The sequence below is a fragment of the Silurus aristotelis genome, assembly GCF_946808225.1.
Source record: "Silurus aristotelis genome assembly, chromosome: 14".
NCBI classification, from domain to species: Eukaryota; Metazoa; Chordata; class Actinopteri; order Siluriformes; family Siluridae; genus Silurus; species Silurus aristotelis.
This window is the reverse complement of record NC_139587.1, coordinates 15,585,148-15,608,932: the sequence shown is the minus strand read 5'-3', so window position 1 is coordinate 15,608,932 and position 23,785 is coordinate 15,585,148. Positions and strand designations below refer to the sequence as shown.

General features: G+C 36.2%; 2 protein-coding genes across 3 annotated transcripts in view; one reads left to right on the top strand and one right to left on the bottom strand.

The window, feature by feature from the left end:
- Positions 1–1,703: 1,703 nt before the first annotated feature.
- Positions 1,704–4,063, top strand: cd40lg (CD40 ligand). Its single transcript, XM_083561431.1, has 5 exons — positions 1,704–2,020; positions 3,006–3,140; positions 3,277–3,298; positions 3,394–3,441; positions 3,540–4,063. The coding sequence occupies exons 1-5, from the start codon at positions 1,820–1,822 to the stop codon at positions 3,920–3,922; spliced, it is 789 nt and encodes a 262-aa protein (XP_083417557.1). The 5' UTR covers positions 1,704–1,819; the 3' UTR covers positions 3,923–4,063.
- A 4,911-nt stretch (positions 4,064–8,974) lies between these two features.
- arhgef6 (Rac/Cdc42 guanine nucleotide exchange factor (GEF) 6) overlaps positions 8,975–23,785 on the bottom strand; it is a 34,478-nt gene continuing 19,667 nt past the window's right edge. The window contains exons 10-22 of one of the 2 annotated variants that reach the window (XM_083561418.1): positions 22,510–22,648; positions 22,341–22,400; positions 21,166–21,312; positions 14,988–15,074; positions 14,784–14,865; positions 14,511–14,626; positions 14,132–14,317; positions 13,555–13,575; positions 10,818–10,911; positions 10,578–10,664; positions 10,382–10,481; positions 9,798–9,852; positions 8,975–9,706 (exon numbers count right to left, since the gene is read on the bottom strand). In XM_083561418.1, the coding sequence (XP_083417544.1) occupies positions 9,584–9,706; positions 9,798–9,852; positions 10,382–10,481; positions 10,578–10,664; positions 10,818–10,911; positions 13,555–13,575; positions 14,132–14,317; positions 14,511–14,626; positions 14,784–14,865; positions 14,988–15,074; positions 21,166–21,312; positions 22,341–22,400; positions 22,510–22,648 (1,297 nt within the window). In that variant the 3' untranslated portion in view covers positions 8,975–9,583. The remainder of the gene's footprint in view (positions 9,707–9,797; positions 9,853–10,381; positions 10,482–10,577; positions 10,665–10,817; positions 10,912–13,554; positions 13,576–14,131; positions 14,318–14,510; positions 14,627–14,783; positions 14,866–14,987; positions 15,075–21,165; positions 21,313–22,340; positions 22,401–22,509; positions 22,649–23,785) is intronic. The other variant, XM_083561419.1, reaches the window with a different exon arrangement.

Below are 23,785 nucleotides of genomic sequence, written 5' to 3'. Positions count from 1 at the left end.
AATGCAAATATATTGTTTGACATCTAAAAGGAATATTTTAAATAATTGTAAGAAAAGGTAATTGATAATAAACCTCCTCTATATTTCTCATTTGCTCTCAGTCTCCTAGAAAAATGTGTAAATGTATATTTAAATGTAATATACAGTATATATAATATATATTAAATATGTATATAAAATACTTATGCAATGGAAAAATAGAGCTATAACAAACATTTTGTTCATGCTAAATAAAAAGTTCAAAGATCACACTAATAGATATCATGAGAGCCTCTAACAAACCGCAGCACCAAAATTTTATCAAGTATCATTCGTGTTATAAAATTGGCACCACATGGTGTGGTCAGATGAGACTAAGAAGGAAGAGCATAACCACTGAGAGTTACTGCAAATATGGAGGTGAATCATTTGGTAACTCAAATAATAGCTCAGTAAATAAGATGTTTTTTTGTATTAAATACAACAATGGTATTTGAGCAGTAGACGTGTTCAAGGTAAGTTCCGATCTTAGTGTCTTTCTGTCATGTAAAAACAAAACATAAATAGAGATTTCTGTGAAATGATGGGCCACACATACTTCCAATTCAACATAGAAATGAAAACTGAACTGACCATATCAGTCTTTTTGAAAGTGATAAGTGACATGTGCTGTAATTTATCAGTAGTAAGCGGAGATAGATGTGACGGGTGGTGATGTGGTTAAAGTGCAACAACAACAACAACAACAACAACAACTTTTTTTTATGAAGGCAGTAAAAATAAAATAAAGTTTTTTAGTTTTTTCTTTATTCCATAATGACATGAATTATGGTCTTATAGAACCTTCTGCTACACATTCAGTAGTAAATGTATTGGTATTTGGTCATTAAACAAAAGGTATATACAGGAATACAGAAGCTTGAGTTAAGCTTAATTTCTGAAAATGACCAGCATTACCACATCTCACTCGGAGTAATACACACACTACTGAGAAACCTGTTAAAATCCCGTGGTCTGAAGCCAACATGTACAAACCTACGGATCTAAACGTTAAACTAAATTGCAAGTTAAAATATTTCCCGATGAAATGTGCAAACAAAAATGTAGAACAAAAAAAACCCCAAAGAATAATAGAGACAGAAATCAAGTAAAGAATTTAATAAGTGTAGGAAGTTTAAAAACTGTTCATTGAATGCATTTTGTGTCACCATAATGATGTTTCGGTCGATTACTGATTCAGTGATAGTTGAAATATCTTTTTTAAAGCAGCATATAGAACATTTTATAAAGCTATGCTCCTTTTTTAAAGATATCATTTCATATTGCAAATCCAGAGAACGACAATAGTAGGTCATGTGTTTTGTGTGTGGCCTGGTTTTCTGTCCTTCACACACTTTTAGTCGTCATTACAGTACATTTTCAGCAAAAAAAAATATTTTTATTGTATTCTACCTAGTCCAACCTCCAGTATACTATTTAATTTTTTTAGGTTGAGTCTAAAGTAGAACTACAATTACAATAAGAAATTTAAAAAACATACATTAAGTTACAAAAAAACCTTAACAGAAATGGCTCTAATGAGTGAAAAAAACCAAACCAAACAAACAAACCACCCCCCCCCCCCCACCACCACCACCACCACCAACTTAAAGTCTGATCTAGAAAAAAAGAGGCTGTGTGAAAATACTCACATGCTCAAACAGAGATGTTGCCTATCTGAGGAGTTCAGTGCTTCCAGGAAGTTGCATTCAAGTTAAGTTTTGTGCTGGTGGAGGCCATTCTTCAGACCTGTATGGGTGGATCTGGTGTTCACGTCGCGTGAATCCTGCTGCCTGCAAACATGTCCACTATGATAAACACTTTTCACAGCAGCTACAATCCTTCACCAGGTCCTCCACCGATACCTCCACGGTCAAGCCACAGAGGAGGATCAGTGGTGCCATCAAACACACCATTAGTCAAGTTTTTGTCGGTGCTGCTTCTTCTGCTAATAATACAGACATTTGGAGGATTTGTCTACCTGTTCCATCGGATTAACACGGTAGGCACTTGTTGATTATAAATGAATTTCACAAAGGAAAATGTTTCTTAATATTAATTAAATTTAAAGCATACTGTCTTCAATATTAGTTTTTGTTTAAATACTATGTTTCATTTCTTTCCCAATGTAAAACATCGTGCTATTGTGTAAAGAGAAAAGCCAATAATGATTATACCTTATAGATATAATTTTAATTCATCGTGTGAATATAACAGAAAAAAAAAACAGAAAAAAATAACAGAAAAAATTATATATATATATATATATACATACATACATACATACATGCTGTGCTTTAAATTTGATTCTAAATTTAATCAATCACTTATGATCATGATTGGCTTTCCTCTGACACAGTGGCAAAGAAAAAAAAAACTGTTATTGAATTTAGTTTTTTTTTTTTGTTTCATGTGAAACATGTTGTTACACCAAAAATAAGTGGTTCATAGTTTCTTGGCTCATGTTATTTGAGGAAGCAAGCAAATGTGCTCAACATTAAAGAAACAAAACCCTCAACAATGATCTAATCATTAAGCGTTTTGCTATGCATTGTCTCAAACTAAAGTTACTAGTGCATTAAAGAATACATCCATGGGAAAATAGTATAATAAGTCCCAGATTTTGATCTGGCTATGAATAAAAGGAATTCTTTGACATTAAATAGCATTTTGGAATGTGATAGAATTTTACTGTAAGTGTGCAAATGGTGGCTGTATAACAAATGAAGGTAAGGTTGATAGTTTACAGTTTTTGCTCAGTCAGTTTTGGATTTCATTTACCCCACCTACATTTACCTCTGCATGCAGAATAAAACAGAAAACTGTCAATTCAAAATACAAATATGAGTCCTGTTTCTTTTTTTACATTCTACATGGGTTTTTTTATTTGCAAAAAAAATTGTTTGTGAGCAATGTGGGTTTTTGTTTTGAGAGAATACTGAATGCAACACCATGTTCACAAGAAGCTTTTCCTGTGTTAATGGCAGCTGCAGGACAGACGCAATGAGAATGAGATAAGCACACTAAGACAACTACAGCAGTGTGCTGAAAACAACTTAGAATCTGAAGAGGTACAGTTCTGCAGTAAGCTCGTTGAAAACTTCAAGACTGTTCTTAAAAAGGTATGCAAGATTTTTCTGTATGGACCTTCTGTTACCACGTTGCTAAGATTGATAAACCTGCTTGTTTTGCTACACAGTACTGAAGCACGTGTAGATCTCAATAAGCTCAAAAACTTGTTTTATTTCATTTCTCTAGGTCTCTCAGGCTGAAGGAAGAGGTTGGTAGTTTTTAATTTTTTCTTTAAAATGCAGTAATATATGAGCATCTTGTTTGAGAGATTGAGCTGATCATTGCCCTGTTCCCTTCTTATAGTGGCTTTCTTGACTGGATCTGGAGCTCAAGCAAGGATGGTGTTAAACGGTAAACATATACTTCATATTTTAGATCCTTTCCAATAATTAATTAAAGAAGTTAGTAATTTTAGTTAGTAACACATCCTGTTTTGGCTTTCTCCTTAGATAAGATCAATTCCAATACACTGGTGTGGGACACAACCCACTCTGTGGTGGATAAAATCAGCCTCAGCACATCAGGAGTCCTGACCATTTACTACTCTGGATATTACTTGATCCAATCTCAAGTCACGTTTTCCAGTGCCGATGAAAAAGCAGTGCTCAAGCAATCCTTATTAACTCAAAGGCCAAACGAAAAGGGCCCAACTGAACTGCTCCAGTCATTCTGCAGCTTGCCTCGGAAAACTACCATACCCGATATGTGTACTGCCTCGCAGGCAGGGGTTTTCAAACTTGAGAAGGATCAGAGACTGTATATTACTGTAAATAACGGGAGCTTAGTGCACCATGACTCTACCACTTTTGGATTGTTCAGGCTACAATACTGAGTGCAGACTAACTAAGAACTGAGATGATCTACCAGCAAAAAGCAAATATGGATATGATCTAAAACTCAATCAATTTTTCAGGGTATACCTGTGGAACCAAACACTGATACATATATGAAATTGGACTATTTGAAAAAGGAAGCTGGAACTTCCACAGTGTATCCTTTCTTTAACTGACACCACAGTACAAGCCCAAAGGAACCTCTGACTCACCACTGACTGCTGGATTTCTTGGGAGAATGTGTGAAATTCAGTAACCCTTTTATATATATATATATATATATATATATATATATATATATATATATATATATATATATATATATATATATATATATATATATATATATACAATTAGTCAACAATTCTACACGTGGCTTTCTTTTCTATTTTAATACTATGCTAACTTTAATATTTATTAATGCTCACTCTTATCAGCAGTCATTCTTATATTTATTTAGCCTGAGTAGGAGACTCTTTTTTCAACACCTTCTGTGTCATTTTAGATCTTGATGATTTAGCTCTGCCCAGAATAGAAAGTGACACTACATTTAAAATTATCCTGGTATCATAGAAACAGCACTGATGATTATGGTTTTTCATATACCAAAACAATAAAAAGAAAAATCAGCTAGCATGTATTTCTAATACCAGTTGTGTCACAATAAATCTCCAAGGAAAATATACCACAGGTGGCAAGAAGAGTTTTGTTTTCAATGTAAGTTCATTCATTTAAGATTTATGTATTTATATATTTGTATTAAAATACATTTTTTTAAAAATCAAATGCATCACAATTTTTATTTTGGTTCTCAGGTATTTTATATCACTGGAAATATAAAAATAGATGATATATGAAATAGAAAACATTTCATATTTTTGTCTGAACACTTCCTAAAAATTATGGAATCATGTATACTTCCATTATGTCTAACAAACTAATTATTTAAAAAATAACAAAGCAAAAAAAAAAAAAAAACTAATCATCTGTGTAACCACACAGATTTGTGCTCCCCACCTCCCCCTACACTTTCCAACATGATGCATGAAGTGTCATTAGCAGAGAGCATGAGTACTGATCTGACCTTCTCATTTAAAGAATCTTTTCTCATCTGACCTTCTCTTTTAAAGCTGCTTTTTTCAATGTTGTTGTTGTTTGTTTTTTTTTTACATTTCACATAAGAAATCATTAAAATGAGTGTATAATCCATTCAAAATGCAGTAGGTGACTGGATATTTTGGAGATCTATATTTAGAAATCTAATACCACCGACTGCCAAACACCCACCGAAATTTTATAATTATGCAAGTTTCCAATCTGCACCACATAGATACCACAAAGAAACAACTAATGCTGAGTATTTTACTACACTTCATTCCCCACCATGGAAAGAGTGAGTGACAATGCACACCCCGCTCTGGGACGCGTTTCTCTATTCTGTTACAGGAAGCGCTCGATCAGCCACACTCATTCCATTCTCTCACACGTACTCTGCTCATTTTTACCTTTTCCTTTCAGTCAAAAAAAAAAATCTTCATGAACAGAGTTAACAGCTAAACTTCACCTATATGTAAAGTGACGGTATGGTAATGAAGTGGCATGAACTTTTCAATTCATTTCCAAGGATCTTTTTTAAAAGCCTACATATTTAACAAAAGGACAAAAAAAATGTGATTGATATTTTTTGAATTCATGTTTTTATTAAAACAGTTCCTTTAAAAATGAAGGCAAATGGGGAAAAAAAGAACAGAAGCACAAAATAAAAGAAAGACAGAATATATATTTAACAATTATTATTATTAGTATAGAATATTTGCATAGAAATCCACATGGGCTGCAGACTTGGGCACTTTAAAAAAAAAAAAACAAGAACAATAACTAACTAGATGAAAACAATTAAATAAAAACAGAAAATCTCCTGCAAGTGCTAAAGATATCAGACAGTTCGATCCAATTCCAGCCACAATCATGATAGTGACAGCGTACAATATACATTTATACCATGTGGTAATAGAGTACCGTGAAAATGGAAACAGACAAAACACCTCTCACAAATCAGTCCTTCAGATTATGGAACAGCACATCAATCATGGATAATATGCACATAGGAAAAGAACAACTAGACTGTTATTTCACTTGCACACAGGATGCCATGAAAGAGACTTCTGCTGGAACTAAACAAACTGTGTATAATCAAGATGAATAATATTGATAGCAACTATGGAAATTTTAAATAATACTTACAGCTAGGCTAAACACACATACACACACATAATGACAAGCACAGCTTAGACAAATTACTGAGTATTACCAGTAACTCTTAAAAAAAAAGAAAAATCGGATCACAGCACTGTAGAAATAAGATCATTTAGTTTATATGAGTAAATCCTGTGAACCAGTTCAGAGAAACACACCTCAGTGCAAATTGAGGCTTCTCAATGCATAACAGTTAACAGTAAACCAGTCTTAAGTCTTATTGCCTTGAATACTAAGTGGTTTAGTTTTTTTTGTTTTTTTTTAAATCACCTCACTTTCTGCTTTATGGCTTTTTTTTTAACATTGAAATCACCACTCATTCATATTAAATACAGCCCTATATGTAATCTATATATAATAATATTGCCTACAGTGCTTAGTTTTATCGCAAACAGTTTCATTTTCAAGGTTATAAACGAGTGACAAATTAAACAGGGGGAAAAAAGTGCAACAAAAACCCTATGGTGGTTCGGTCATTGTGTCTCATTAAAGGGAAGTGTCACCGCAAACTAATTTTGATCTCACGATCACTTGTCATATGAGACATTTCTACTCTGATAGGAAAGCTCTGTTGGCTCTAAGGTGCCTTCAAGTACAAAAGTTCACAAAATGGTTTGATGAGGATAAAAATGATGGAAAATCACCATCATCATAAAAAAACCAAAAAACCAAAAAAAAAAACAGTACTATCATTTGGAACAATGGTGTTTATCATTAGGTACAGTTCCAGAAAACTTTGAAAACTGTATCATAGGGCACTAAAGCTGTTCTGAACCAGTACCTTTATTGATATACTGCTGCTTTTTCCTTTACATTGCTGTTCATTCCTTTAAATTGCCACCCACATGTTCTGCTTTATAAGCATTGTGTGTTGCAATTCCATTATTTACATGCCTGATTACTTTACAAGAAATTCCAGGCAATGCAGCAGAGCATTATACAAGACAGTGACAAAATCATTGGGACACCTGACTTTTCACACATGTGGTTCTTCCCCAAACTCTTACCACAAAGTTAGAGCACACAATAATTTGGATGTTTTCGAAACAATAGCATAAAATTTCTCTTCACATGAACTAAAATACCCAAACTTTTTAGACTAGGCCTGTGCCACCTCCATGAAGATATGCTTTACATAGGTTGGAGTGGAAGATCTTGAATGGCCTGCTATACAGCTCTAACCCTACCAAACACACATTTGGGATGAACTGAAACAGCGAGTGCAATCCAGGCCTTATGACCGTACATCAGTACATGACTTTACTAACACCACTGAGGCTGAATGAGCACAAATCTCCACACCAACACTCTTAAAAAAAAATTCCCAGAGGAGTAGAGGCTATTACAAGAGCAAATTGAGGACTACATGTGGAATAGGGTGTTAAAACATGACATACAGATCTTATGGTCAAGTGTCCACAAACTTTTGTCCATATAATACATGCATCCAACAGAGTACCGGTTTAGCATTTGACATGTTACAAAACATTATTACTAAAAGAGATTACACAGATATAAATTATTATTTTTACGCACATACACGTAAATTTGTTTGTTTGTTTACAAATTTATATTTATGGTGTTCTAAAAGAAAATACTTCAGCAGTGCAACAGCCTTTCATAAAAAGGGCATAATACATGTAATACAGCTGTAGCAGCTTTAAATGAACTGCTAGTTTCTCCAAATCCAGCATGGCCTCATGACTTTGATGTGGCAAGAAATCAGGAAAAGTTGAATAAAAAAAAGCTAGATGTATTAAGTATTAACGTTAGGGCCAAAGCAGTGAGATCAACAGTACTACTTTTCTTAAAACATAAATCATATGGAGTACAATAAAATTCCTACAAACTGTGTGTAAGACCAGATTGTAAATTGAGGTGTGTAAGGTTATCGGAGGAGTGCTTAAAAAGACCTAAGTACCATGTTCTCAATTAAGGACTAATGCATGCATTATATATATATATATATATATATATATATATATATATATATATATATATATATATATATATATATATATATATATATAACAACCTCAGATTATGGAAGTAATCATCCATTTTTGTATTGTTTTTAAATATGAAAGTTTACATGGCTATTTGTTTATATTTTTTTTTGCCTATACTAGCTATTATATACCGTTTGGAAGTATATATGATATACACTGTATATGATGTACACTGTATAATTTACACTGTAAATTATACCTTAATATATAATAATGGTCATCTTTTTTGTATTTCTATGATCAGCTGCATCTTTTGCTATGAACAGCTTTGAACAAAATCTAGTAGCAATAATAATAATAATAAAAAACATGATTACTTTGTGTAAATAAAAGGCATAGAAATACTGTACAGTATCTTGTAGATTGTACCACACATGGTTTAAGGGAATATTTTTGATGGTTGGTAAGAAAACACCAGCTAGATTATAATAATAATAAAAAAATAAGAAAATAAAAATAAACAACCAAAAAGTCTAATTTCAAGATGACAATTGTAACATCTCATGTCATATCATGTGCAACACATTCTATATTTCATGCTCTTTATATGAAGCATAAAAGCTTCCTCTGCCAATCAGATGAACATAGAAAAATAGGATTAAAGTCACACAAAGATGTTCGTTAATGGAACGGTTTGCCAATGTACCATTAGTGTATGGCATGAGGGGACCTTTGAGCTCATTTTCATGCTTATAGAATGGTGACTTCTTTAGCAGCACACACGCACACACACACACACACACACACACACACACACACACACACACTCACACACACTCACACACACTCACACACACTCACACACACACACACACACACACACACACACACACACACACACACACACACACACACACGTTTTCTGGATAAAAGATTGGATCTTATTTTCCACACATTTCCCTGCCAAATCTGAACAGTGAATATTTTCCTTTTTCCAACTGTATAGACATAATGGCTTCTGCATTATGTAAGTATTGTAACATATTTAACATTATACTGCAACAGTTATATAATTCTACAGTTTTTGGATAGGTACATAAAGTCTGCTATAATGAGTCATATGGACAAAATCACAGGTGCAGACTTTCACAACTAATGTTGTGGGTTCTGCTACATGAGTGTTGAACATTTTTTTTTGCCTTTTGTTTTTTGTTCACAGGAAAAAAAAACACACTGCATGAATCTCTTCTGAAACCCATTACAGACATCAGTCAAGCACAAATGATCTCACAGCAAGATATCCACAAAAAAGTAAAAAGAGAAAAAAAAAAGTTTACAAGGCAGGAAGGCTTTTCTCAATGCAACATTTGGTGTGAACCCAAATCTAGCAACTCATCTACACACTCATATGCACACACTCACTCATGCAGAAGAGGAGAACATTTCGAATGTTACTCAGTGGCCTCCGTCTTCCCACGTGTAATCGTTCTTCTGTTTAGCCAACTTCCTGACCAAACGCTCAAGCTCTTTGCGGGATTTCTGCTCCTCTTCCAGACACTGCTTCATCCACCTGTTCTCCTGAATTTAAAATATACACCTCATTAGAACTCACACAAGCCACAGATAGTGACAATCAAAATACAATAGATGAGCAGCAATAAACTGTTACCTTCTTTAACTCATGGACTTCATCTTTTAATGCGTAAACAGCATCAACAAGGCTTCTGGAGTGGAAAAAAAAAAAAGTAATTACACTGCCCTTGGAGCCTTAAACCCCTATACTGCTTTTTGATGGCATTATATCTCACCTACATATACTGCTTTGATGATAAAAAAAAAAAAAAAAAAAAAAAAACAGATTCATACATAGCCAAATATTTAGCATTTTTTGATAGCATCTCGTCAATACATCCTTAACTATTAAATGCTCTTTAATAAATATAAATACAAAATTATAAAAGCTTTGTTATCAAAATAAGAAATGTTTGCTAAAAATCAGTGACAGGTTCACAGTACAGAATAAGCGATATAATCCATAGCTAGGTGTGCGTTACACCATTTGAATGTGTTGTGCTGAGGCAAGTTTCTTGTAACACACACCTAGCTGTGGACCTTTAATAGAACAGAGCACCCAGCTTTATTCTTAACCAATGTACTTTACATTAAAAATGATCAAAAGGGCAAACAGAACAATAAAGGTTAAATCTATTTGACGAATTCAGCAAAATGTCTTTATTCTGTAGTTTAACGTACTTCTCTTCACTGATTGTTTGGCCATTGCTCTTCATCTCTTCGACAATGATCTTCTCCTCCTCTGGGAGCAGAACTTGCGGTACACCGTCCTTACGCACAGCTACGATGGCATTAGCACAGTGCGTCACAATGGTAGAATCTGTATCGTTAGCATCACATTCTTGCATCACATTCTAGCTTCACCGCTTGTAAGTACCTGTTGTAGTCTGGTGCAGGCTGGCTCCTGTACAATAGGCTTCAATCACCTTTAGAATTTGAGCATCTTCTTCCAAAGCTGCAGTACCTGTTAATTTCAGCACCACAACCCACATCTGAGACTTGCAATGGAAAGCAATGGAAAGTGAAGGCCTAAATAAAGCCACAAGTAGTGACTCTTTTTTCACCTCTATTAATGTTTCTTAATTAAAGAAAGCTTTTTTCAACCCACGTAACCTACTTTTTCGGAGCAAATATTCATCATCTGAAGGTTTTCTTTCTGTCTTTCTCTTGTTCAGGAACTTCTTGATGGGTTTAGGGCTTTTGCTGGAATCCTGGAGAGACAAGGTGGCCGTGAAAAAGCAAAAGGTTTAAGCAAACCTTCAAAAGAACAAATTAGCAGCATATGATTTACAAGAATTGTTGTATAGAAAGTTAAACAAGTTGTAAGACTTGAGCATTGATTTTGGTTTACTATTGTTTCTGACAATTTGTATAATATAATAAGTACAATTTCTAAATTGTAAAATAAATAAATTAGTACTTATCAGAGTACTTATCAACAATTTGACACTCTTTGTTTAATTTTAAATATAACTAATACACATTTCTGGCTTAATTGAAACTACATAAACATATAGAAACATATTGCAATGCAAACGTTAGTAGATGAGCGCATGTCTATGTGTTAATTTTAAATTAGTACTATGTAAAAAGTAGTCTTGTAATAAACAGAAAACATATAACCAGCTTTACATTAGTTTACTACACAAAACTGTTGCCACTGGGGGTGGTCCACTTAGCTAACTGTCAGAACTAGTAAATTATGGTTAGAGTGACTAGCTTAGTATTAAAACTAGCTATAAAAGCTTCATGTATTCCTATTTATAGCAGCATGAGACAGTTGACTGTATTTTTTGAGAGAAAAGACTAATTGTGGCACAATGCTATGATTGTTATATCAGGTTAAAACATGTTCCATCTTCAATTGACCAATTAGAATTACACATTATACTTTATTTTCTTTCTGAGGGACAACAATCAGGACATCAAGTTTACAAAAGCTTGTTGAAAAGTGTTGATTTGTTATTAATTAATGGTAGCATTGTTTAAAAAATATTATTTTTTAAAAGTTTTATAAAGTACTATTTAAAAAATATGCTCACACTTAAATATGACTGTATGGACGAAAAGAAATTGGACACGTCAATAGATTGGATCATCAATGCTGAAAGCAAGCAGTAGTATGCTGATGTCTTTATGCCTCAAAAGAAGTCTTTGTATGCTGCAGTATTACATTTAAACTAGAACTAAGTTCCCAAACCTGTTCTAGCATTTTAAAAAAGCCACTTTGTACAAAGTCAAGTTCATAAAGATTGTTAGAATGTGTAGAAACATGGGTGGCCTCAATCCCACTAAACACCTCAAGAATGAACTGAAATGCCAGGTGCATTTCAGGCCTCTTTACATTTTAATTTATGGCTTTTGGGAGACGCCCTTATCCAGAGCGACTTACAACTGAGCAGGTTAGGGCCTTGAGGGTCTTGCTCAAGGGCCCAGCAGAGGCCGCTTAGTGGTGGTGGGATTTGAACTTGAGACCTTCAGATCCAAAGTCCAATGCCTTAACCAAAGGTACCTCCCTTACTTAACACTAATGCCTGTGTTTTAGGCTAAATGACCATAAATTTAACAGCCATGACTCCAAATTCAATGGAAAACCTTTCCAGTAGAAGGCCTATTAAAAAAGCGGGACTAAATCTAGAATGGGATGTTCACGCATATGTAAGTTATGAATTAGGTGTCCACATTAATTTTCATAATAGGGCATACGCAATAAAAAAAATTTGTGACTGGCCAAAAAAGTAGCCAACAATTTTTTAAGGCAGTGCTACACATAAAACCAGCAGACTGAATCTTTTTGAACTGCTCAAACATACATGGAGGGATGTGCCATCCACCATTTCTGCATTCATTAGCTCACGGACATCCGTGATTGGTTAGTGGCGCTGTAGCTATAAATGTGTCCCATCCTGAAAGCAATTTTTAATTCCATCAGAGAGACTTAGGGAAAATGCTTGTCTCTTTCACCATTTGGGAGCCCAAGACCAGGTTTTTAAAACATTACAAGTGACAAACAATATGCAGGCCACTCTATAAGCAGGGATAGTTAGTTTTTTGCCTCTCAAGAGAAACTGGTTGTCAGCGATGTTTCCATCAATGTGCTTTTCTCCAAAAAAAAAAAAAAAAGTCAGAGATGCTAAAAACAAATGCTTTAATTTGCCAATACATTTAATGTAATAAATGCTGATGTAATATATGTGAATTATTTGAGCTAAAAACTTTCAGAGATTTTCTAAAAGTGTCTTACACTTGATATCTGGATGGATGCATGGCTTGTACCAGTCTTTGCTCACAGTGAAAAATTACATACATTTTAAAGCACTGAGCAGCGCCTTACCCAATTCAATATTACCTTATTAAATATGAGGAGTGGCAAAAATATAACAAACTAAAGCAAGACATGTTTCATAAACAAACTGCAGGATATGCATTCTGTGTTTTTTCACTTTCCGGGAGTCAGATCACTTAAATGATTACCCTTTTTGATTAATCATCTCTTACCCTTTTAACTCATTTGTTTGGAACGAAACTAAAACTATCCGTGGAGAAAACACAATTTGTTTTAGTTTGTGGTTGGAAGCAAGAACATAGCATTTTAAAGAATGCTTAAAGAAATAAAGCAGTCTACAACACAGGACACTGATCAGTGAAAGGATGCGGGAGGACACACGACGAACGAGCAAACAGGAAGTGAGTGGTTTATAGGAACAAGAGAGAGACAGAGAGATATAGAAATAAAAAGAGAAGAACAGAAGAGAGAATAAAAAATAAAAAACAATGAAGCATGGCTCAATTGTGCTGCAACACCAGAGCTAGCCAGGCATAAAAGACACACAAATTGACTGGTCTACTCTTACCTTCATGATATAAGACATCCTCTAAAGAAGCAGGAAATGAAGAGAGACAGGGTATGAGAAAATGCATGAGAAAAAAAAAATGGAAGAGTCCAAAGGAACAAGATGAAGAGTACAGTAAGGAGTGAACATTTTATTGGGCCCTCAAGCTCACTATGTGTTACTCTTACTCTAAAGTCAGGCCAGACTTCACAATCTGACAAGTACTGCACCAGGTCAAAACTACAGCTTCAACAACTTTGACAAACATCTTCAACAAATAACAAAGACATTTTCAGAAATTTAAACAGCTCAGCTTTTTTGTTTTTGGTGCAGCAGACCACACATGAAACTTGTGGTAAAAACTATGGTAGGAGTATGGTAGTGGTTGTTTGTCATCAGTCTCCACAAGACATTGATATTACAGTAAATTGCTCTTCACACTAAAATCTGTATCTGCTTTGTCAGGGGGCTCTAAATGCTTCTTCTCAGGACCACTCAAGTGAGTCACAGATGTACATTACGCTCCCACACAACCACTATTCTTCTGACTCACTGTTTCCCAAACACTAACAAACTTGGGTATAAAGAAGTCTCTCACCTCTTTGTAGCCAAGAGCAGCAGATGGTTTAAGTGGGGGAGCAGGTCTCAGGCAGCTCAGAGACCACGGCTTGGTGATCTTAGGTGGTTCCAGAGGGCACCGGGTGCCTGGAGATGTACCAAAACCCTGACTGTGGCTCGCATGAGACGCTGTGCCTACGATGCTCATGGGCTTATTGTCTACATTCTGTCAGACAGAATCAGCACGAGTGAACACGGTTAACATTCATCTAACAGAACAGAACAGCTCCTGTGTTTCCATTCTCAACAAAAAAAGGATTATTATAAAAGCTTGTGCATGTTTATTAGTGTTGACAATGTTGCTACTGTACACTAGAGAAATTCAGATTCAGGCACATTATGTGCCTGAAGGTTCTTACCTTTATTATAGTTCCTACTGGACTTCCACCTTTGCTAAAAGCATGTAGGTGCTCTAACCATTCCTGCAGCTCCTGGGAACTACTGCAGAAAACTGTCATGCGCTCAATCACACCTCCTGCAAAACAACCGCAGCATGATCCATTACCACAAACTCAAAGCATCTTTTCATAGTGAAACACACAGAGCTGTTTTAACACACTCATAATTACCCCAAACTGTTGTATATCCCAATACAAAACAAATCTTTTTTTTTTTGATGGGCTAAAACTAACCTGAAATCTCAAATGCATAATGTCCGTTCTCCGCATCGTCCAAATGTTTGGTCACTGTGGTTCCTGTAAGCTGCAGTCGTCCCTGAAAAAAACGAACAGTGGATTTTAAATAAACAACCTGATTCCAGTTCACAGGAGTTGTGTTTAGTTCTATCTAATAAAAGAGCGCACATTAACAGTTCACGATGGAGTAATTGAAAGTACCTGGTATATAAAGCCACTCATTCGTGGGCTGGCAGACAACATAATAAGTACATTAGGAAACAGCATTAAGTAGCGCTCCTCTTTGTCCTGAAAAAATCAAACACATGTACACTCAAATAAATAAAAAAATCAATTCATAAATAAAAACATTTAACATTAATACACGTATATGATACATAAACAGTTTAATGAGAAATCCCAATGCAAAAAAGTGACAGCCGCTTTAATTTTACAGACGCTGACAAATATGCATTGATACACACAAACACAAGTTCTGTATCTAGACATCATATCTCACATTTATTACATTTCCAAATTTCCCGATACTCTGTCCTCTAGTAAACCAAGACCTATTTCAGCTAAACAAAAAGAAAAGAGAGAGGTACTAAATATTTCATCATTCATCATAGAACATGCATCTTCCTCCACTTTTATGATTAACGGCTGCAATGGCAATCTTGGCCTCCAGCACAGCTTAAGTTTCCATGCCTCGCATAGTGTGTTGTTTACTTTTAATGCTAATGAAATTGCATTCTCAAAATGATACAGGTTTCATGCAAGTAATTTTTTTCTTTTTTCCAATAAGCGTAGGAGGCAAATAGATGTGCAGCTAGGGTCATGCGTTTCAAATATATAAGCCTTTATTGCATGCTGCAGATGAAGGTGTTTTCTTGAGTTGATCAGATAGGTGGTCTAAAGTGCCTATAAAACACATAGAACTTCACTGACTGTGGATGAACCTCACCTACAAAATAGTATATTTATGCAATGCCTGGTTCCTTATTTGCTTTTCACTGAAATGAGAAATGCTGAAGTGGCGTTCACCAAAATACCAAGCAAATCTATTCACCATCAGTAGCAACACTATTTTTAGACAGGTAATTTCTTAATGTTTAGTGCTTAAAATGTCTATTTCTCCAGAAATGGCATCCTTAAGCACTTGCAGAATAAAAATTATACAAATAAATGCAGCTTACAATTGATAACTGATTGGATATATAAAATACAAATTGCTGTACAAAACCAAAGTTGTAAATACATTTCTTGATAGGAGTAAGCATTTTTTTTTTTTTTGCATTAGGGTTGCACAAGCTAGTGCAGTGCCTCACTCCAGTCATCAGGGTGACCTTCTGTGGCAGATATTTCAGTTTAACAATTTTCTGATATTATTGTGTAAAAATGGAACCCAGCCATTAGGGTTGCACAAGTCAGTGCACTGTTAGTGCCGGCCCCAATCCCCGGATAAATGGGGAGGGTTGCGTTAGGAAGAGCATCCAGCATTAAACATGTGCCAAATCAAATATGCGGATCACGAACCAGAAATTCATACCAAAACGGTCGAGGACCAGGTTACCAACGACCGCTACAGGTATTGTTAGCCAACAGGGTACCGGTGGAAATTGGGCTACTGTTGGCCGAAGGAGGAGAAGAAGAGGAAGAAGACGTCTACAAAGACAGCAGGGAAAGGAGAACTGTAGAAGAGTAGAGGTTCGGGTTGGTACTATGACTGGTAAAGTGAGAGAGGTAGCTGATATGATGGAGAGGAGAAAGGTAGATATGTTGTGTGTTCAGGAGACCAATTGAAAAGGGAGTAAGGCCAGGAACATTGGAGGTGGGTTTAAACTGTTCTTTCATGGTGTGGATGGAAAGTGAAATGGTGTAGGGGTGATCCTGAAGAAAGAGTACAGTAAGAGTGTAGTGGAGGTGAAGAGAGTTTCTGATAGGGTGATGAACATGAAGCTGGAAGGGGTGATGATAAATGTAATTAGTGCCTATTCTCTACAAGTGGGCTGTGAGATGAAGGAGAAAAAAAAATTCTGGAGTGAGTTAGATGAAGTGGTAGAAGGTGTACCGAAGAAAGAAAGATTAGTAATTGGAGCAGAGATTAAAGGGCATGTTGGTGAAAGTAACAGAGGTGATGAGGAGGTGTTAAGGAGGTGATGAGTAGGTATGGCCCTAAGGAGAAGAATGTGAAAGGGCAGATGGTGGTAGATTTTTTTCTTAAAGTATGGAAATGGCAGTGGTAAATACATATTTTAAGAAGAAGGAGGAGCATGGGGTGACATAAGAGTGGAGGAAGGTGCAGGAGATGCAACCTGAAGGCGATTGGAGACTGTAAGGTGTTGGCAGGGGACAGTGTAGCTGGGCAGCATAGGATAGTGGTCTGTAGGATGGCGTTGAAGATGAAGAAGTAAAAGTAAGAGATTGAGGACTGAAAAAAAGGATAAGGAGACTGGAAACTGAAGGAGGAAGACTGTAGTGTGAAATTCAGGGAAGACGGGCTCAGTGGTGGTGAAGAGGTGCTGGATGTTTGGGCAACTACTGCAAAAGTGATAAGGGAGAAAGCTAGGAAGGTACTTGTTGTGAATTCTGGAAAAAGAAAGGAAGACAACTCTGAGCCCTTTTCTGTTAGCAGTGGTGATGAACAGGTTGATGGACGAGGGTAGACAGGAGTCTCCATAGACTATGATGTTTGCGGATGATATTGTGATTTGTGGTGAGAGTAGGGAGCAGGTTGAGAAGAACCTGGAGAGGTGGAGGTATGTGCTGAAGAGAAGGGGAATAAAAGTCAGTAGGAGTAAGACAGAGTACATGTGTGAGAACGAGGGGGAGGGCAGTGGAGTAGCAGAGCTGAAGGTGTCAGAGTCTAAGATGCTGAGATTTTATTTGGGAGTCATGAGGATGGAAATTATTAGAAAGGAGTTTATTAGAGAGACCACACATGAAGTACGTTTTGGGGACAGAGTAAGAAAGGCTAGATTGAGATGGTTTGGACAGAAGGTATATTGGTAGAATAATGCTAAGGACGGAGCCACCAGAAAGGAGGAAAAGAGGAAGACAAAGGAGAAAGTTTAGGGATGTGGTGAGGGAAGACATGCAGGTAGTTGGTTTGACTGATGCAAATTTAGAGGACAGGGTATTATGGAAACAGATGATCCGCAGTGACGAACTCTAATGGGAGCAGCCGGAAGAAGAAAAAGAAGAAGAAGAAGAAGAAGAAGAAGAAGAAGAAGAAGAGGTAGTTCAATTGTGGTCCATTACCTTATCCAAATAAGAATGCTATATATTTAAATTATTGATTTTTTTTTAGCAATTTACAAAACGGCAAGAGATAGAACAGCAGAAAAATCTAAATGAATGGCTTTTAATTCTTACACTTGCAGACTTTGTACAATTGCCCAAAGTCAGGGATTTTATAGAATCCCAGGTGTATGCAGGCGCTAATGATAATTTCGTATACAGTGTAAACACAGTAATTAATTGAAACAGAAAAAGAAACAGCTGTTTAGGAGACTTAAAACTTGTTGAGAAACAGCCAACCTCTGCTTCCAAGGTGAGGTTGTAGTAGACAGTTTAATTTCACAGCACATATTTCTTGGCAAGAGTGAACACAGCAACTAGACAATTAGACTTCTACTGCATCAGCAAGGTCTCTCCATGGCAAAGATTTCAAATCACATTGAGCTTTCAAGATATGCTGTTCAAGCATTTTGGAAGAAACAAGGAAAGGCCAATGTTGAAGACCGTAGATGCAGCGGTCAGCTAAAGAAACTTAATGCTGCTGATGAAAGCACAGCACTCTTACTTCCCTTCAACATCGGAAGATGTGCAGCAGTGCCATCAGCAAAGAACTGGTGTAAGCCAGAGGGACCAAGATCCATCCACTGTCTGGAGAAATCTGGCCATAAAGTAGTTTGAATTGTTGCCAAAAAACCATACCTCTGGCATGAAAACAAGGCTAAGAGAAACTGTGGTTCATAAAATGGTTAGAATTTGAAATGTTCGGCTGTGGCAGGAGGCAAGTTGTTTGCTGCAGGGCTGGAGACCCATACAATTATGAGTGTCTGCAGAAAATTAAAGCATGGTGAAGGTTCCTTGAAAGTTTGGGGCTTTGGGTTTGGGTGCTTTACTGGTGACACTGTTGTAGGGGACACTTTACCAGCATGGCTACCACAGCATTTGCAGCAACATGCCATACCACTGGTTTGCAAGGCCAATTTATTTGAGTTTGCTATATGCTGGCCGTTTTTGTTTAAGATCAAAATATAATCAGAATTCCAGATTAAATGTTCTGATCATTTACATCTGGATGTGTTGAAAAACTTAGAATATAGCACCCTTGGTGGCAGACCACCCAATGTTGAGATGAGCAACAGACTAATAAACTTTCTTTCGGCTTCTCCCATTAGGGATCGCCACAGCAGATCATCCGTATTCATGATCCGCATGTTCGATTTGGCAAATGTTTTTACACTGGATGCCCTTCCTAACGCAACCCTCCCCATTTATCCGGGCTTGGGACTAAGAGTGCACTGGCTTGTACAACCCTAATGGCTGGGAATCGAACCCGGCCCACAGCGATGAGAGCGCCACATGCTAACCACTAGACCACCAGGGAACCTCGAGCAACAGACAAACAGATAGTCTGAAAGAAAACAACACTTTCTGGAACAATTTAGTTGCACATGCTTTTGCTATAAAATATAAAAATATATAAAATGGTTGCATATCCCTCTGCATGCAAAAATTGCATCATCTAGTTGACCCACAAACATCACTGAATATCCATTTTTTGTTATACTTTTCCTGACTTATGCTGCAGCTCTTTTAGTTTCGGAGATTTCTCCGTTATAGTCTCCTGTCATGAAGTAAAATGCTGCCCAATGAATGTCTGATGGTTGACTTGTCCACTGTAAAACCTTATAGTTTTTCATGCAATGCAGTTCTTGTTGCATTGCCAGTGGGTTTGGATTATTGTCTTGCTACATGTTTAGGCTCCTCACAAATAAAGTGGATCCATTGTACTGTAATGTGGCAGACTGTCAATACTGTAAATAGATTTTTTTCTATTTTAACAAAAAATGTAGCCTACACTGGCAAAAACAAGGCCTCAAGCAGACAATCATGGCTAATTAACTGATTAAACAGCCGATCTAACAGTCCACACCAGTGCAACAACTATAAGTAACATGTGCTAACACTTTTTATCACTTGAAAATGAGTAGGTCCAAACAAAAGGTGTTCTAGATGTAAATATCAGGAAATAACAGGTGAATTTCTGAGCTATTATCTCTTATAAACCTCTTAATCTCCAATCAAATGTCTTTAGTGTATAGCATAAACAGTACTGGGCTTGCTTTTAATTTTAAAAAGAGATCATGGTTTTTGTATGTTTTATAATGGTTTTGTATGGTTTTTAGCTTACAATTTAAAAAAACATATACTCTAAGAATAATAGAATAATAATAGATATAAAGTTTTCAGTATGGGAATTTGTTGATACAGTAGTTTCACATTTTAATGTGGCATCACAACAATGTGCAAACTAACAAATGTAATGTCTCTGTGAAACCACAAGTGAGAAAAATAAACATGTGGCTTTGTGACTTTTTGTCACCTTGACACCTCCTAGAGCTTTCAGCAGACCTAAGCAGCTTTCAAAAGCATATAAAAGTATTCTTAATCAGTTGCAAAAAATGTTTTATTAAGGCATTTTGGATGAGTAGATGGACAAATGAACAGATGAGACACAAAGAGCTCACCAAGCATTTATGGTATCAGGAAAAGTGCATAAAAGAGTTTGTGAAACCCATTAGCAACAAGCGGACAAAATGGCTCATCTCAGTGACATTACCAAGGACGGAATATCCCTTCAATACTGAGAAAACCTGATCATGGAGGCTGTCAAGTCTTCCTAAATTTAAGCAAACTCCAAAAGTAGAATGTTTTGGTCATAATCACCAAAAGAGCATCATACCCACAATGAAACATTGTGGTGTAAAAATCATGCCATGCGGCTGCTTCTCTTCAGCTGGGACAGGTGTTCTTGTCAAGATAGAATGAATCATGAATACAGGGTGTCCCAAAACATACGAGACATGAACACTTTTCTATCAAATGGCATCCAAATATTTAAACTTTTATTAGTATTATATGTATTTTTCATAGAGCCTTTGATGAAAAAGAAATGCTAAAATTATTCATCAAATGATGAGGAAGAAAAAAAATTGAAATGTGTGAATTCTTGAAAACATAATGGCTTTTTGAGAACGACAACAACATGCAAAAACCAATGTAACCACATTAACGAGGAAAATGAGCATATGCCTTTGAACTTTTTGACACCTAGACAACTCCCGGGAGCCCCTAGGCTGACCCACCCTTCCTCATTCCTCACCTCACTAGAGCTGCTCTGCACGTGCACCTGGGACATGTAGGACACCTGCCCGAGAGACCTGATGCTGTCTCCGTCCCAGCCACGCACCGGCTCAGACAATATCTGTACCTCCAGGTCCTTTCGCTTGCGCAGTTCCTGGCATTGTGTCTGAGGGGAAACAGAGCCACTTAGTATACAACATGACAAAAAGATACACTGTTTGAGAGAGAAGTGTAAAATGCAGCTAGCTTTTTAAATGAATTGAATGCCTACAAATAAAATATTTCATTTAGTAAACATGTGTTTTAAGCATCTAACTGAAATGACAGTAAGCAGTAAAAAAAATTATAATTTAGTAACAGAAAAAATGAAAGTCATGACAGCCATGACGTAACATTGACGTCATCTGAGCAGAATCTCTAATCAAGTTCTGGTATGGAACAAGGCCAAAGTGCCACTGTGTGCCAATTGTGCGTTAAGATGTTTGAATGTTAAAAAAAAAAAATAGGGACATAGTTTTTTACATATCAGATAAAGCATTTCACATGTAGTTATTTTCTCTTCATAGCTGTTGGCTTCTGTTCATAGCATGTGGGGGTAGACCAGGTCTAAAGAAAGCGCATAAAACAGAAGACAAGACTACTGAGAAAAGCAGGGAAATTCCCTGAAGAGGCAGGAAAATGTAACGAAGAAAGCAAGGTGTTCCACAGAACACTCAGCGCAAAGCCATTCTTACAAAAATCAGACAATACTGGGGTTAACCCCAATGAGGATTCTCTTCCAAGCAGTAGGAATGACTCAGAGTCTTCTTTTCTATTTTTAAATCTTATGGGAAAAGGAAAAAAATGCTTAGACCCAGTTTGTGAACACCTACTTCTGGAACACAACGCCCACTCCATTCAAGTTGTTTGTGATAATCAACATTGTCTCAGACCTGCCATTAGCGAATTGCGTTTGCTAACATCCTACATAATGTAATAATAAATTCTGCATACTCTAGTGGACATATAAATAGCAGGCCAGTGGAATAAATTGTAAATAAGTTTCACTTTGGTCTTCTTTCTCACATGGCTCTTGTAATGTAAAATCCTCCAAATACGCCCCAACAATTATTAATACACAATGCTACAAATTATTTTACAGGCGCATTTAGACATATTAATTGAACAGAGCATAATAAGTGAAAAGCTACATACCACAAGGTTTTTAAAAGCGATGTTTGCTTTCAGAATGTCACTGTAGTCTGGATGCGTTTCCTAAAAGTAGAAAGGAAAAAATAAAGAGAGTGTTTATGGAAAACACATCTAAAAGAGGACCCATTCACTGGTCTATTGTCCACTATGTGTGGGTTTTTTTTTTTTTTACCTCTACATGTCTTTCTAGCTCTTGCAGAAGGGTGGGATATTTATCCAGCCTCATGAAGGGCTTGCTCAAGCTGGTGGTAAGGGTCAGGATGCCTGGAGAACTGGCTCCCTGACTCTCCATGAACTTATCTAGCTCGTCACTGGCAAAAACAGAAAATAAACAAATTCATTTTATACATTCATAAAAATGATATCATCTTTTTATATATATTTGATTAATTCCTGGCTTTCCCATTAAATTCAATGTTCAACATTCCATGTTAACAGATCTCATGAAATCAATTGGGCCAAAGTTGCCCATCCTTCATCAAGCCCCTTTCACATGTAAAGCAAACACTAACCAACTAATCGTTGCCATCACAGACACCATGCTGGTGGGAAATAACAGAACTGACTACACAATGCCCCTAGAGGGAGCTCTAATTGACCTGGAAATGACATCAATAATTAATTTTTTTCGGATATGAGTAGTGGGGTCAGACAAATGCATCTGAAAACAGCCCACAAGACTAGTATCGAAAGGAGTAAAAAACTTTTGAACTGAGCAATAAAAAAAGTCAAATAAAAACATATTTATCCAAAGAGAAAAGAATAAAAACTTGTAACCTTCTACAAAAAATATATAGAAACAGAAATAATGTATTGAGCCAAAGATTTTACCATAATAACCGGTGATAATAACAAAAAAAAAAAAAGAGTAAAAATGTATACACTATTTAATTGATACAATACTCAAATATATGTTTTGCAGTATTTTTTGCAATATACTGAACTATTTATATGTCATATTCTACTATGAATATATACACCTGTGCATGGCACAATAGTAACTGGGGCATATGCTGTTTCTTGAAATACCAACCAGGCTGTGTCGGTGTGTCTGAGGAACTACAGATTTGATTCAATGAAATTTCCTGTGAAACATGTCTATTTTGAGCAGCGGCTTATGGCAAAACGGTCTACACATGACATTTACAGAAACCTCACAAAATCAGAAGTGTTGACACTCTAACACAAAGCAACTGTTTTGGTTAAGGTGAAAGACTGCATTTAGAGTAAAGCAGTCAAAGTTAGATGATTCATCACAACACAATGCTTTCACTAAGTACGTGCTCTGGAAAACGCTGCAAGAATGCTGCAGCTTGAGATGCTATTTGAGCGTACGCTCAATTTCTCCATCAGCAGAACCACATCTAAAGATATCCTGTTGGGTTAGGGCCAACTTCCTGTGCTGCCTTGACAGTTTGCTGCGTTGATGAGTTTAGACTTACATGCAG

Bases quoted from the DNA above. Each gene is read 5' to 3' on its own strand.
- cd40lg (XM_083561431.1), top strand. From the start codon at position 1,820: ATGTCCACTATGATAAACACTTTTCACAGCAGCTACAATCCTTCACCA. The intron at 2,021-3,005 runs GTAGGCACTTGT...TGTTAATGGCAG, and splicing joins TGTTCCATCGGATTAACACG to CTGCAGGACAGACGCAATGA. The intron at 3,299-3,393 runs GTTGGTAGTTTT...CCCTTCTTATAG, and splicing joins CTCTCAGGCTGAAGGAAGAG to TGGCTTTCTTGACTGGATCT.